Genomic DNA, 13,725 nt, shown 5'->3' on the forward strand with positions numbered 1-13,725 from the left:
AGACGTTGGTGGGGTCGAGAGATCTTTTTATTGAGGGGGACAGCTGTTTAACTGTTAAATGTCCTTGGCTTCAATTGTGTTCTTTTTTCGTTGGTGTTACCAGTGGGTTTTTGAGTCAATGCCAATATTTAGAGAATAATAAAATCCTTATACATAATACAAGGAAGGCTGGATCCATGCTTTCAGATTATTTACACCAAATTTTGACCATACCATGTCTGGATACCTAAGTGTATTGAGTTGTTGCCATGTGATTGCATGATTACATATTTGTTTAAAAGAGCAGTAGTGCAGTGAATGGGTGAGTATATAAATTTATATATTTATATTTATTATATTTATACAGTTTGTTAAAGTTATATTGAAAAGATGACAGAGGCATTGTTTTTACGTTCTAGCAATGAATTTCACAGTGCTAGTTATTTAGTGAAGATGCCTCTCCACCACCATGTGATTGGTTGATGCTATTCTGCTACATGTACTGCAGATACTGCTGAAATTATTGTTTTTCACAATGTGCTCTGTAAAGGAGTACTTGACAATTATCAGCCATTCTGAAATATCAGTCCTGCTCTGATTGACTCAAAGGTTGGTACAGACACTCATGGTACCTCAGGATGAATTAAACAGGTGCCCTCATGAAGCCAACAAAATAAAGTTGCGTGGTTCTTTTCAGGTTTGCAAACTGAGGAAAATCTATTCCTTGGTAGCATCGTGATGCAGAACACTCTATTCTGTATAAACATATGTAAATCTCCACATAAGCACATTTCCAGTATTTCTCCTTTTCAGTCTAAAAAAAAAGATCAATTTGAAATGAGTATGTGGGGAAAAAGACGTTACTAGAGACATTTAGAAACTGCCTAAAAAATTGCCTAACGTGTGGATAAGGGAAAAGCCAAACTAAATTTAAATTTGTGCACCCAATTCTTGTTTTTGAAAGCCGGATAAGGAGGTGTAGCACCCCATTTTCTATGTTGCTTATATTCTGGATAGAAAATAAAACGTTTCTAGATTTTTGAAAGCTTGAACACCAACAACTTGGATTTCCTACTTGGAAAGTCAGAGCAGCCTTAGCAAGCCTAATTTAACAATCCAAGATGAAAGATGAAAGTAAATAGTTGTAAAACTGTAAAACGTTTAATCTGTACTGCCAGTATTGTGTATTTGTCATATGTCGAGCATTGTCCTGGCTCTATCCAAGTATATGCTGCAGTATAATGCTGCTGATACCTGAATGACTCTACCTTGCTAACACCAAAACAAATCCTGTTTTTCCTTACTATTTCTGAAAACTGCTAACTTGGGAGTGACATTAATTCCTGACATTCAAGTTCCAAGGTGCCTGGAACATGGCATATATAAGCTGTTTTCCTTCCAAGAAGGCTCTCCTCGCCTAGGAAGGCTGGTGCCTTTCAGGCAGCTAACTTGGTGTTCTTTTCATTGTGTCATAGTTTTTCCTATTTTAAGTCTATAGGTTAGCACCTAGCTTTCTTATATTCATCTTCTCTCAGGCTATGATTAATAAATTGGCTTAGTAAAAATTTCTAATTTGTTTGTCTCTTCTTTGTTATGTCTTCAATGAGCCCGGTATAACACGGTTAAACCTTGTGTTTCAAGGAGGCCGCTATCTTACAACTAGGCTGTTATGTATTCTAATGTAAACTCACTGAATTTACAACCAGTTTTCAAGAGCTTTTGTTTGGTTTTTATTTCCAATTTCCCTAACAGGTTTTGGCCCTTCTGGTACCGCCCTGGAAACGCTTCTGTCTGATGTTCTCAGCTGAAGCGGTAGGTGGCGAAGAGTCACTTCCGTTACAGATGATAGCGCAGTTAATGAGCAGAAGAAGAATTGCTTCACGCAGATGTTTACGTTCTCCTACTTCCGTAGCTACCTAAAGCGGAGTAACGTTACCAGTCTGACGCTAAAGCGGACATTTCACCAGAAAATCTCGGTCATGTTTAGTTTTCTTTACCTCAGTATTAGAGCGGCTTAGCGGATCAACATGATTCAGGCCATGTGTCTCCCGCTGTAGGCGCTGCATCGCGAGTTTTTCTCACCATTCATCGCAGGCAAAGCAAAGCTAAAGCTAGCGCCGTGTTAGCAGCTGGTCAGAGGCAGTTGGCTCAATTTAATAAAGGATCTTTCGATCCGCACTCTGCCCCCTTGTTAATTTAGATTATCACGCAAGGCAGTCATGGCCACTAGGCGTCTGACAGATGCCTTCTTGTTAATGCGGAACAATGCAATCCAAAACCGGCAGATATTGGCTGAGCAAGTGAGTACATACGACCCCCGTCTGAGTACACGTAGCAATGCTGCGGTGAGTGGTCTGCATCGTTTTGACATTTTACTGTGTGTGTTTGCGTATAGCCAGTCACCGATCCCTGTTAGCTAGATCCAGGTGTGTGATAGCTGTAGCTGCTGTTAGTTATTATCCTGGATGACCTCCACGACGTTAGTGTTTCAGTGGTTCACAGTGATGTGACTCAGTGGGGCGATGATGGAGGATGAAGAAGTGTTGCAGGCATGCTTTTAGCTAGTTAATGTCTATAACCGCCCGTTTTTTAATGACAAGAATATATATTTTACATATATATATATTTAGGTCAAGGTTAACTGAGGGTTATGGTTGATTTCATTTTCTTCGCATCCTCTCGTGTGCCTCACTGTAAAAAAACAAAAACAAAAAAAACCCTGCTGTGGCCTTTCAAAAGCCCGCATCATACTGAGTCGTGACCTGTAACTGATCTAGAGTGTAGCTGATTCTCTTCTGCAGTTATTAAAAATAAATACAGTAATTTGAAAAGCAAAGGCAATGAAAATGCTCGTAAAGCTTCCTGGAAACTGTTTGTCACTAAGAAATACTACCTATCCTTTAATTGTTAAATTATATGGACAGAAGTACTGGGCCACCCGCATGTCACAGTAGCTGTTATAACACCCCATTCTAAATTGTTCGCCACACTTTTCCATTTCAACACGTGGATTTTTTTTTTATTTTTTTTTTGCCCATTTAAACAGAAGGCCACTTGTGCCGTCCGAGGCTGATGTTGGTTGCTTGCAGTCTCTCTTCTTGTTCAGTGTGCTCTGTGTTGGTGGACGAGTGAGGTTCTTTCTCACCAAACTCATCCAACCATGCTTTGTGCACTAGGGCACAATCATACTGAAACAGAAAATGAACTTTACCACGCTGCACAATTCCAAGCTTCCAACTTGGATTTTTCCAATTAATGATAAGATGGGGCATTCAGATTTCCCTAAGAGTAAGAGTTCAGGACCAAAGCACATAAAAGCAATGATTAAGAAATGTGGCCAGATACTTTTGTCTATATAATGCAGATATAATTAAAAACAAGCGAGCTTTTTAGTGATCACGATACAAGAAGAATATATTTATATGTTCCTCTATAGCAGAGCTGTTCTTTCTGATAGTGATTTCCGTGACACTGAATAATGATTTAGTTTCTTTTTTCTAAAAACAGCAGTCGCTGCATGGAGCTTATTGCTGGAGAGCTAAAACATCAAATGCTGGCATGTTTTGTTTTGTTTTTACTAGCAGTGATAAAACACTGAATTTAATGTTGATGCAGAAAAAAACAAAAAGAAAGAAATTAAAATCCTGCCATGACCTACTTATATTTTTAGGTTAAACTCCACCACAGTACAAAAGTTATTACTTTCCCTGACACAGTTTTGAAGCTTCTTCAAGCGGGCAGGTGTATGCCACACGTGAATATTCACACTCTGCTGTGAACATTTTATCGTGCTACCTGCACGCTGGTGTAGATTAGTTTCTTCCCGCTGGAAGCCCAGAGATCATGAACTTTTAAGGTTAACACATTCTGCATTTGTTTGGGGAAAATTCTTAGTAACAAAACCGGCCTTTGTTACTTAGCTGCCACTCCTCATGGCGCTGAGCGAAGTGGAAATGCCGATCTCTCCACACGTACCCGGGTATTTTTGAAAACGCAGATTTTTCTATGCGTTTGCGCCTTTCGTCCACACGTAAACGGCGTTTTCGGTCACTGAAAATGGAGATTTCTAAAAAACGCCTGCCAGGGTGGATATTTTCGAAAACTCAGTTTTTGCATTTATGTGTGGACAGAAACAGCGGAGAAAACGCGGGGTCAAAGGTGTGCTCCTTTTTTGACGTCACACTGTGCGCCACGTTATTGTTTCGGTGAAATGAATTTCTACAACACTGTTACTTGTACTCTCTGCAGTGTTTAAATGCTTACATATACACACACAGCTACTGTCCCTCCACACATACGACTGGGTTCTGCTTCTATGCCCCATCTTTGTTTGTTTACTATTTCCCGCCGAGACTTCTAGACTTCTGATTGGCCAACATTTCTACACGGTTAGGAATATATCGCCACCTGTTGCTTTGGCATGTTCCTAGCAGCGTTTTTCTTCATTTCTGCGTTTACGTGTGGATGGGATTGTTTTTTAAAACGAAAACGGAAAATCTCCGTTTTCAAAAATACCCGTGTACGTGTGGACGTATCCTCAGTAACACAAGTGATTTCTTCAGGCACATCTACAGAGTGGAGCCCTTTAAATGGCTGTGGCTCCTGGAACAACACTACCTCTCTGTAAGAGTGTCCTGTTTGGGTTTAGATCAGGATCAACAGCGAGCAAGCTCAGAGTGAGGAAGATAGAAGCATTGCTGTGGCTTCATTTTTTGGGAGGGTGATTCATGCCTAATAGGGCACATGAGCTAGTCATACACTGTCTGTTATTTTTCCTTCCAAGAACCAAAACAAAAAAAAAAGATTACTCAGTCGGTTCTTGGCATTTTGTTTCATCTACAGAACAGCTGGTGTAAAAGAGCCCAGAAATTTGGCTTTGGATAGTTACACTCCCCACATGTGTTGGGTCATACACTGATAAAAAAATTTTGATACCAATTCCATCATTGATTCTTATTATATATTCATTCCTTATTAATTTTCTGCTTGAAAAATCTCTTGAGTCCAAACACAGTGTAGAAACAGACTAATGGAAACCCTCCAGCCCAATGACTTTGCTGTCAGCTGTCAGAAAAACATGTCAGCATTATTGAAAGGCATTGTTAAGCTCTGAGGCACAAGATTCCAGGGGAATAGAAAATTTGATAGTGGTTCTCAACTGGAACGGTTCCCATCCCAACCCTACCTCCTCTGCATGCCTGCACACCTTTTTTTTTTGACTTTATCTCTGTGTCCATCATCTCTTCTCAGATAGATTTAGTTCCCTGTTAACTATTCACAGTGAAAATGTTGTAATGAGTGTTTTACCTAGCAGGATATTAGCTGCCAGTGAAGAACAGTAAAGAAATGAGTGAAATCTTGGAACAGAATCGAAATTCTGGATTTACAAACGATCTCTTGTGCCCGAATGAGCATCTTCTCAATATCTGTTCAAATTGTTTAGTCTCTTCTTCAATGAAACTGCTCCAACCACTTTATCTTATGTCTGAAATGGCTAAAAAATACAGGTAGAAGTGTGAAGTGCAGGTTCAGTCTCCTTCTTGTACTGTAACAAACGTCTGTTTGACACTGGCGTCGTGTTACGCTTCATCAATATAGGGGATAAACACAGTTGATTTAAATGTCTCACAGGCTTGGTCATTAAAATTATGAGGGGCTAAACTGATTAGACCAGTCGGCCGTTATCAAGCCATCACGTTGAAGCTGTTAGAATATTTGGCTCAGGTGGTTTTTAGTTGCTTTGTTGCAGCAGGACCATTAAGTTGCTTAGAGCTGCGTCTAAAATTGCGTTAGCTGTTAGAAACGAAGAACATTTTGCTGCTGGCTGAACACTCAGGTTTGAAATAAGAAGGCAGCAGACCAAGTCGCCTCTCGCTTTTTTACTGACAAATCAATCACTGAAGAAGACAAAGCAACTAACAATGAACTCTATTTAATCTAAAACTCTTAAACTCATTTTCCTTTTCTTAGACTCACAGGTTTCTGCTCTCTCTGTTCTCACACTGTTTCCTCCTTGTAATCATTTGATTTAAAGTAAAATGATTTGGAAAAGGTTTCTGGACGATATTTTTCTATATTTAGTTTAACTGTACACTGAATGTACAATGAATGTCAACAGCCTCTTTTACAGTGATTATTATTCCTAATTCAAAGTAATTTAACAGTGGGAGTGGATGGATATTTATATTTCATGGGCCTCACTTTCTATTCCTTTTTTTCTCCTTTTGCTTGTTTTCGGTTGGATGGGACCGCTCTGATATCTGCCAATCATATTAGGAGCTTGATGAGGTACTGTCATTTCTCTTACTAAAAGACGGAACACCGTCATCTTCACCCTCTATCACGTAAAACGTTTTAATGGATCCTCTTGTGTCTTTAAGTTGGCCGATGATCGGATGGCCCTGGTTTCAGGGATCAGTTTGGATCCCGAAGCCGCGATTGGGGTCACCAAGAAACTGCCCCCCAAATGGGTAGATGGAGTAGATGAGGTAAACTGAAACTGTAGTAGAAATTTGCAGCTACTTCAGTGTCTCTTTAAAGTGAAATTCAGCAAATAAATTAATACATTTTGTCTTCAGATCCAGTATGAAATCACAAGGATCCAGCAGAAGATGAAGGAACTGGCCTTGCTTCATGACAAGCACATGAATCGTCCCACACTGGATGACAGCAGCGAAGAAGAGCACGCCATAGAAATCACAACTCAGGAGATCACGCAGGTGAGATAATTTAGCAGCACTGTGCATATGTATGCTGCCTATTTTTAGACTTGAAATGCTGATTCTTTTCTTTCAGCTGAAAATCTGCGTGGATATGTTTTAGCTGTTGTTTTTATTTGAACATAAGTATTTATGTGAGAGCACGCTCTAGTATGGAGCCTGAAGTGAATTTAGAAATGAAACAAGTAGAGTCGTTGTTGTTTTTGCAGATGTTCCATCGATGCCAGCGAGCCGTGACTGGTTTGCAGTCTCGCTGTGGTCACTGCACAGAGCAGGAGGAGCGACTCTTGAGAAACGTGGTCTCCTCTCTGGCACAGAGCCTGCAGGAGCTGTCAACCAATTTTAGGCACACACAGTCCAGCTATCTAAAACGTAAGGACTGCATGGCATGTTACATGTTTGGGTTTTTTAACTGTTATTAAGTATTTTTGTCCTCATGATGTTTTAATGCCGTCTAAGCATTGTGCCATTGGCTTGTCTGACAGGTATGAAGAATCGAGAGGAGAGATCAAAGCACTTTTTTGACTCGGGGCCCTTAATGGAAGAGGATGAAGATTTAGCTCTATATGACAAGGTGAGGACAGCATGTTTAGAGCTGGGGTGTCCACGGAGAGCTGCTCTTAAGTTTAAATGGAACACACCGGTAAAACGGGTGCAAAATAATCATAACAAACAAACCAAACGCCTTTTCCAGATGATGAGCAGTTTAAGAAAACAGCTTTTTTAACAGTGTTTCTTCATTATAAGCAGTAAATCAAAGAAACCCATCAGCACGTCTCAGTCCAGCAAACCAGACTGAGTTGTTTTTTTATTTTTTGGGTTATCTGTTCCTTATTTTCTTTGGTGTTTCCTGGCAGGATGCCTGATGCGTTTGTCAATAAGAAGGCTCTAAAATTGATTCTGGCTCAGATAAAGTCACCAGTTCAGAGTTTTAGGATATTTTAAAACAAAACACAGTAATTGAGATAAATCCAGTGGTTGTTGGCCTACATCTCTGAACACAATGCATGTATGCTGACACTGTGTACACAGCTGCTCTGTGTATACAGTGAACCAAAAGCAGAAGTATCCATGACTATCAGTACCATTAAGATTTAAAAAAACAAAAAAATAATCAGTACATCTACCAATGTTTACACATTTAACTCCCAATTTGTACTAAAAATAGTTACATTGAGTTTAGGTACTTCTTAACGGACAGGAAATGGCCTCAGTGGAGGAATTAAATAAATGCTTTGTTTATAAAATGGGTGGTCCTGGGTTTAAAGTCACCCATTTCTGTGTGGAGTCTCTACAAAAGATGCGCATGTTGTTGGTTATATTGGAGACTAAACTGACTGTAGGTGTGAATGTGAGTGGGAATGGTTGTCGGCCTCTGTGTGTTGGCCATGCAACACATTGGCTACACCACACTACTGTAAAATCTTCTGTGTTATTGAAATGGAAATTGGTCTGAATAAAACAAAAACAGCTCATTACCCTGCCGCTGTCCATCTAGTCTGTAACATTTGTATATTCAGCCTTGTTCTTGAATCTGTCACTTTTCAGGGGTTCACGGACGATCAGTTGATGCTGGTGGAGCAGAACACAGTCATGGTTGAAGAACGAGAGCGGGAGATCCGACAGATAGTGCAGTCTATCTCAGATCTGAATGAGATTTTCCGGGACTTGGCAGGAATGGTGGTGGAGCAGGTATTTGAAGCAAATTCACTGAGCTACCACAGGAAAAACGTGCACACACAGGCTTCAGCCACATGTGAAAATGGAAAAAAGATCAGTTTTATCAATCATTAATAACAAAAAGGAGCTAAGTTAAGCTCATTCTGATCCTATTCGGCAGGAGCTTTCAGATTACTTTTGTTTGTATAAATAGTATTTGAACAAAATAACTTAAGATGTTATTTTTAAAAAACACTTTGAACTGATCTTTAAGGAAGAGTATACATAGACTTGTGAGGAGTTTTGCTACAAAACTGCAAACACGATCTACAATTATAATGAGTTTCTTCCCTTAAACCAAAAAAACACTCTTTTTGTCCTTCCAGGGCACCGTTCTTGATAGAATCGACTTCAATGTGGAGCAGGCTTGTGTTAAAACAGAAGACGGATTGAAACAGTTACAAAAGGTAAACACTAAATTTCTTTATTTAGTGTCTTGTTTTTTTTTTTCAGGCAATTTCATTTTTTTAAGTAATTCAAAACATTTTTTGGCTTATGGAATGAAAACTGTAAATAATGACCAAAGTGAAATAATAGGTATTATAATTATTTGTAGCGGTATTAGTAGTAGAAATTATTTTAAAGACTTGTTTAAATTTCTTATGAAAGCCAAGCTGTGATTTGTTCATACACATGCTCAGAGGCACTTCTAAATGTATTTATAAAGTACAAAAAAATGAATCTATTGTTTTGTGCCTGAAACATTCATGCGTGTGATATACACAGTGTTAGCAAATGAGGGTCAGTGTTCTTTTGGACAGACTAAGGTGGAGATGTTTGACCATAATGGCAAAAAACAAACACAGCATATCGGCACAAACACTTCATACCAGCTGTCAGCACGATGGAGAAGAGGTCCTGGATTTGGGCACCTTGCAAGCACTAAATTGACCATGAACTCTTCTGTATGCCAAAGTATTCTAGACTCAAATGTGAGGTCATCTGTCCAACAGCTAAAGTATGGTTAATACTGGGTTAGGGCTGTGCGATGAGACCAAAATCTCATATCCCGATATAAGACGTCTATCGTCCAACCTGGAGTTGAGTGTTTGAGCTGATGCATGAAACTATATATTTTTAGACATAAGTTGTAACGGCCGCCGTTTTCTTTGTGAGTATTTATTACACGGCGTGCTGCGAGAAAAAAACAGTTCTAACGAGTGAGTCCAAGGTTTATTTTTTAGCACCTGACGGCTCTTTTTTGCTTCTCATCCATAAATACTCTGCATCCTCTTTCACGTGATTCAGTTTATTTTGAAAAGTCTCAACAGGATCTTGAGCTTTATTGTCAAAGGTTTATGTGGAAACTAAACCAGCGGACACGCGATGGTTTTACCGTCGTTGTTGCTAACGACAATGCATAAAAACAGGCGCTTGTCCGTCCGTAGTGTGGTTATATTAAATATAAGAGAAAGAGAGAACTTTAAGAAATTAATATAGCCACTACAGTGACCATCAAAACCATGAAAAAATATTGCCGTAAACGTTTATTTTGCGACACCATGAAACAAACAATAGCGTAAAATGAAAATGTCGTCATCCGCTATATATTGTTATATCGAACAGCCCTATACTGGGTTATGCAACAGGACAGCGATCCTAATCAAGGTATTGCAATGATACAATCACAGTCCAGACCTCAGCCTGACTGAAAGAGAGCTGTGCAGAGACAGGCTTGCTAATCTCAAAGAACTGAAACAACGTTGCAAAGAAAAGTGAAGCAAAATTGATCCACATCTATGTGAGACACTGATAGAGTCATACAGAAAACGATTACTTCCAAGTTGCTGCTAAAGGTCGTTCTACAAGCTGTTGGATGTTTTGTTATGTAATGTTTCAGGAAATTTTAGAGCCTGTTGACCAGATGTTTTTTCTGTCCTGTGGTGTAAAAAGACCCCATCTGTACTTATTCATTAAAAGTGAATGGTGTTATGTAAAATTATTCTTATTTTCTTTTCAGGCAGAACAGTATCAGAAGAAAAACCGAAAGATGCTGGTCATTTTGATCCTTTTCATCATAGTCATTGTTCTAATTATTATTCTTTTTGGAACAAAGTTCTAATCACTCATTCCTCCGTTTTTGTTTTCTGCCTGGGTGTTTGTTGTGCAACTGTGTGGACTTGGACTTGATTCTACCGTCTTTCACACCAACCGGGAAATGCTAAGAAGAAATCTTTGTGGGGACACTGTGGGTTAGTGGAGATGGGGGGTTTTTTAATGGGAGAGTTAGATTTTTTTGTTTTGTTTTTTTCTGTTATTTTTGACGGATTTGAATGAAAAAAACAAAACAATCAACAGTGTCTATTTTTCCTAAGTGACTTTGACAGAGGTTTGTTCAACCGGACATTTTCATCTTAGCATTATATTTACATCCCAGCTCAGTATTTTACTGTGAAAGACTTGAGAACTTTTTTTTTTTTTTTAAATGAGGGCAGTACCATTTAAGATCAGAACAGCCATTCAGTACCAAAGGACCATCTGTTTTTTATCAGTTTATTCCTCACTTTAGAATAATAATACTAAGGTCCTTGTTACCACACGGTTGGCCTGAGGAGGGTTTATGCAGCCATACATCTCCTCCACTTCATTTTAACTTCATACCTGTTGAACACTTGCTGCGCTCTAATGAAGTGCTCATGTTAAAAACACTCGTTTTTGTTCTCCATGGTCTTTGCATAAAGTGCTACCTTTTTTTAAGAAACCCTTGCAGTTTGCACATATTGAGCCCTGAGGGGTAGGAATGGGTCGGGGTGTCGTGGATGTAATACTACTGTCATTTGTATGATAAGCAAATTATTTATTTTCAAGTAACTTCATATAACCCAGAGATTTTTTTTTGTTTTCTGTCAGGTTTGCTGTAAATTGAATAGAGTGTATGTGTAGTCTGAGCACAACAGTTAATAATCACTCCACTGAGGAAATGGATGTAGTACAACACAATGAAGAGACATTTGAAGACCGCATTGTGATTTTTTTTTTTCTCCCCGTTTCTTCTTTGTTCAGATTTATACATTACATTTCATTTGGCTGTCTGATGAGCTGAAACAATGGAGCGCTTTTTTAAAATATATGTACTCAACTCTACACTTTACATGTAAAATCATCTTTGTCATTGATGTGAAATTGTATGTAAAAAAGAAGAAGTCCAAGTGGTACTTTACTTAAGTATTGATTTTGGAAACCAAACGGGTGAGGAGACAGCAGCTTAATTTTTAAAAAAATAAACCTGGAACATGAGTCGGTGCGTATCTGTGTGTTCACGTCTTGCACAAATGGTACTAACTGCAAACAAAGGTCACATTAAACACTAAAAACTATTAATTTAAACATCTGTTCCATGAAAAATCACCTACCTAACACGATTTTTTTTTCTTTTTAAAACTTTAGCGCATTTAATGAAGCCATGAAAATTTTGACCTCACACTAAAATTCCAGAGTTGCAGGTGCCCAAAATCCCACTCAAGGGATTTAATAATGCACTGCTCTATTTTAAGTTTGATTTTGGAAGAGCTTTTCCCATGTGCATGTAGGGTTTGCTTGGGGATAATTCCCAACATGTGGGATTTGGTCATCCCCGACTCATTACTGTGAGTAGTCTTGTCTCTCAAAACACAATTTGGGGGAGAAACCAAAATTAACATTCCTCTATCAAACACAACCAACCTTGGAAAAAGGCACTGCAGCTTTGGAGAAAATGACTTCTGTAAGAATGCCATGACAACCTGACTGGTATAGTGTCATGGATAAGTTGCAGGGCAATAAGTCCCTGATATAAACGCCATGGAAAGCATGGCATGACAGACAGACATCGCAATCCTCCTCCACAGACTCAGGAGCATCTCCGGGTGGCACTGACTGATAAGTGGGCTGAGGTCCCACAGGATGATTTTCAGAGCTTGTGCTTGTCCATGAGGAAGACACTTACTTCCATAATCAGTGAAGATCGGGGGGACACTACCCTGCAGTTTTATCGCTTCACCAGTGTATGGTGCTTATGCTTGTTGACATTTTTGTTGGTTTTGATATTCAATAAAAGGTGATGAGATGCAATATATCAGTGGTAATTTGCATACAAGTAAAACTACACCACTCTATTTACAAACCAGTTTAGTGGGATGTTATTAAATTCCTGGAGTGTACACATGAATGGGTTGAAATTTTGTGATATTCAAATTATTTTTTTAACTGCATTCTTGAGCCACATGTAATGTTCAGGACTGAAAAACATCTAAACTCTGTTAAAAACTTCAACCAACCACTCAGATCTCGAGTTCAGGGGTCAAGCTTTCTGGAGATGTGACTGCAATAACTTGAGATACCACACAGGATTTTGAAACTGATGTCCTAGTTCTGTTTGGGGGGGGGGGGTAACACTGGTTTTTGCTGGTATTTAATTTAATGTCCGTGGCACAGTGTACTGATATCCTGGATACTTGGAAAGAAAATGTTTTGGATAAACGTATGCGGAATAGTGGCTGAATAAAACAAAATATAATAAGATGTTAAGATTTTCATACAGTGGATATGACAGTCCACAGAGAATATTCACTATTTGTGGATGTGGCAAAGAAGGATATGCAGAGGGTTGGTGTGACAGAGAAGGATGGCAGGGATAGGGTCAGATCGAGGCAGATGATCTGCTGTGCTGAGCCTTAAAAAGAGAAAAAAGAAAGAAAGAAGAAGAATTAATTGATGATATAAATAACTGCTGGATGCAGCCATAGCTTTACTAGAGACCAGTGACCAAAGGATTTTTCGTGATGAGAAGGAAACAAACTAACAAACAAAGAAACAATCCTGTAGTGTATTATCCAGTCATGATACTGTCAACAACATTTATTTTCCTTTAACAATATCAACAAGCTGACATGTAGAAGTATAAAAATGAAAATAATGAAATATCTGATAAAATAATAAGTATTAATTCACTATTTAAAAGCAAAAATAATGTATAATTTGAATATATTTAAGATTGTTTTATACCCGCTGCATTTCAGACCGCAATCTCTGATGTGCACCTCTTTTGGCATATGCGTGTTACATTTCAAAGTAAAAGCCTCTCGTAGTCTTACATCTATAGTACTACTAGCTTGATACAACATGAAAAAAACACTTTAGTTTTCTTGTGGTTTTTTTTGTGAAGTTACGAATTTTATGTTTTTTATTTTTCTGTTGCGATAAATAAAAAATGAGAAGAAGTAAATAAAATAAATATTTTATTTTAAAATATTTAACATTAATACTAAAACATTTTAACAACATTTTTATGGTGTCTATGACAAAAACAAAACATTCGCTATAACGTTAT

The 13,725-nt window shown here is 38.5% G+C and overlaps 1 protein-coding gene across 4 annotated transcripts; it reads left to right on the forward strand.

The window, feature by feature from the left end:
• Positions 1 to 1,837: 1,837 nt before the first annotated feature.
• stx16 (syntaxin 16) lies at positions 1,838 to 11,654 on the forward strand. 4 transcript variants are annotated; one of them, XM_085273719.1, is made up of 9 exons: positions 1,838 to 2,324; positions 6,256 to 6,267; positions 6,360 to 6,467; positions 6,558 to 6,698; positions 6,908 to 7,070; positions 7,184 to 7,272; positions 8,247 to 8,390; positions 8,744 to 8,824; positions 10,378 to 11,654. In XM_085273719.1, the coding sequence occupies exons 1-9, from the start codon at positions 2,199 to 2,201 to the stop codon at positions 10,477 to 10,479; spliced, it is 966 nt and encodes a 321-aa protein (XP_085129845.1). In that variant the 5' UTR covers positions 1,838 to 2,198; the 3' UTR covers positions 10,480 to 11,654. The 4 variants fall into 4 exon arrangements, with proteins under 4 accessions (XP_085129845.1, XP_085129847.1, XP_085129846.1 ...); XM_085273721.1 differs by having other exon boundaries at positions 1,838 to 2,279; XM_085273720.1 differs by lacking the exon at positions 6,256 to 6,267.
• Positions 11,655 to 13,725: the final 2,071 nt, after the last annotated feature.

Source organism: Mchenga conophoros, linkage group LG5 (assembly GCF_057382185.1).
Source record: "Mchenga conophoros isolate Kocher_MC1m ecotype Shallow Benthic linkage group LG5, M_conophoros_male_GT1.1, whole genome shotgun sequence".
Taxonomy (NCBI): Eukaryota; Metazoa; Chordata; class Actinopteri; order Cichliformes; family Cichlidae; genus Mchenga; species Mchenga conophoros.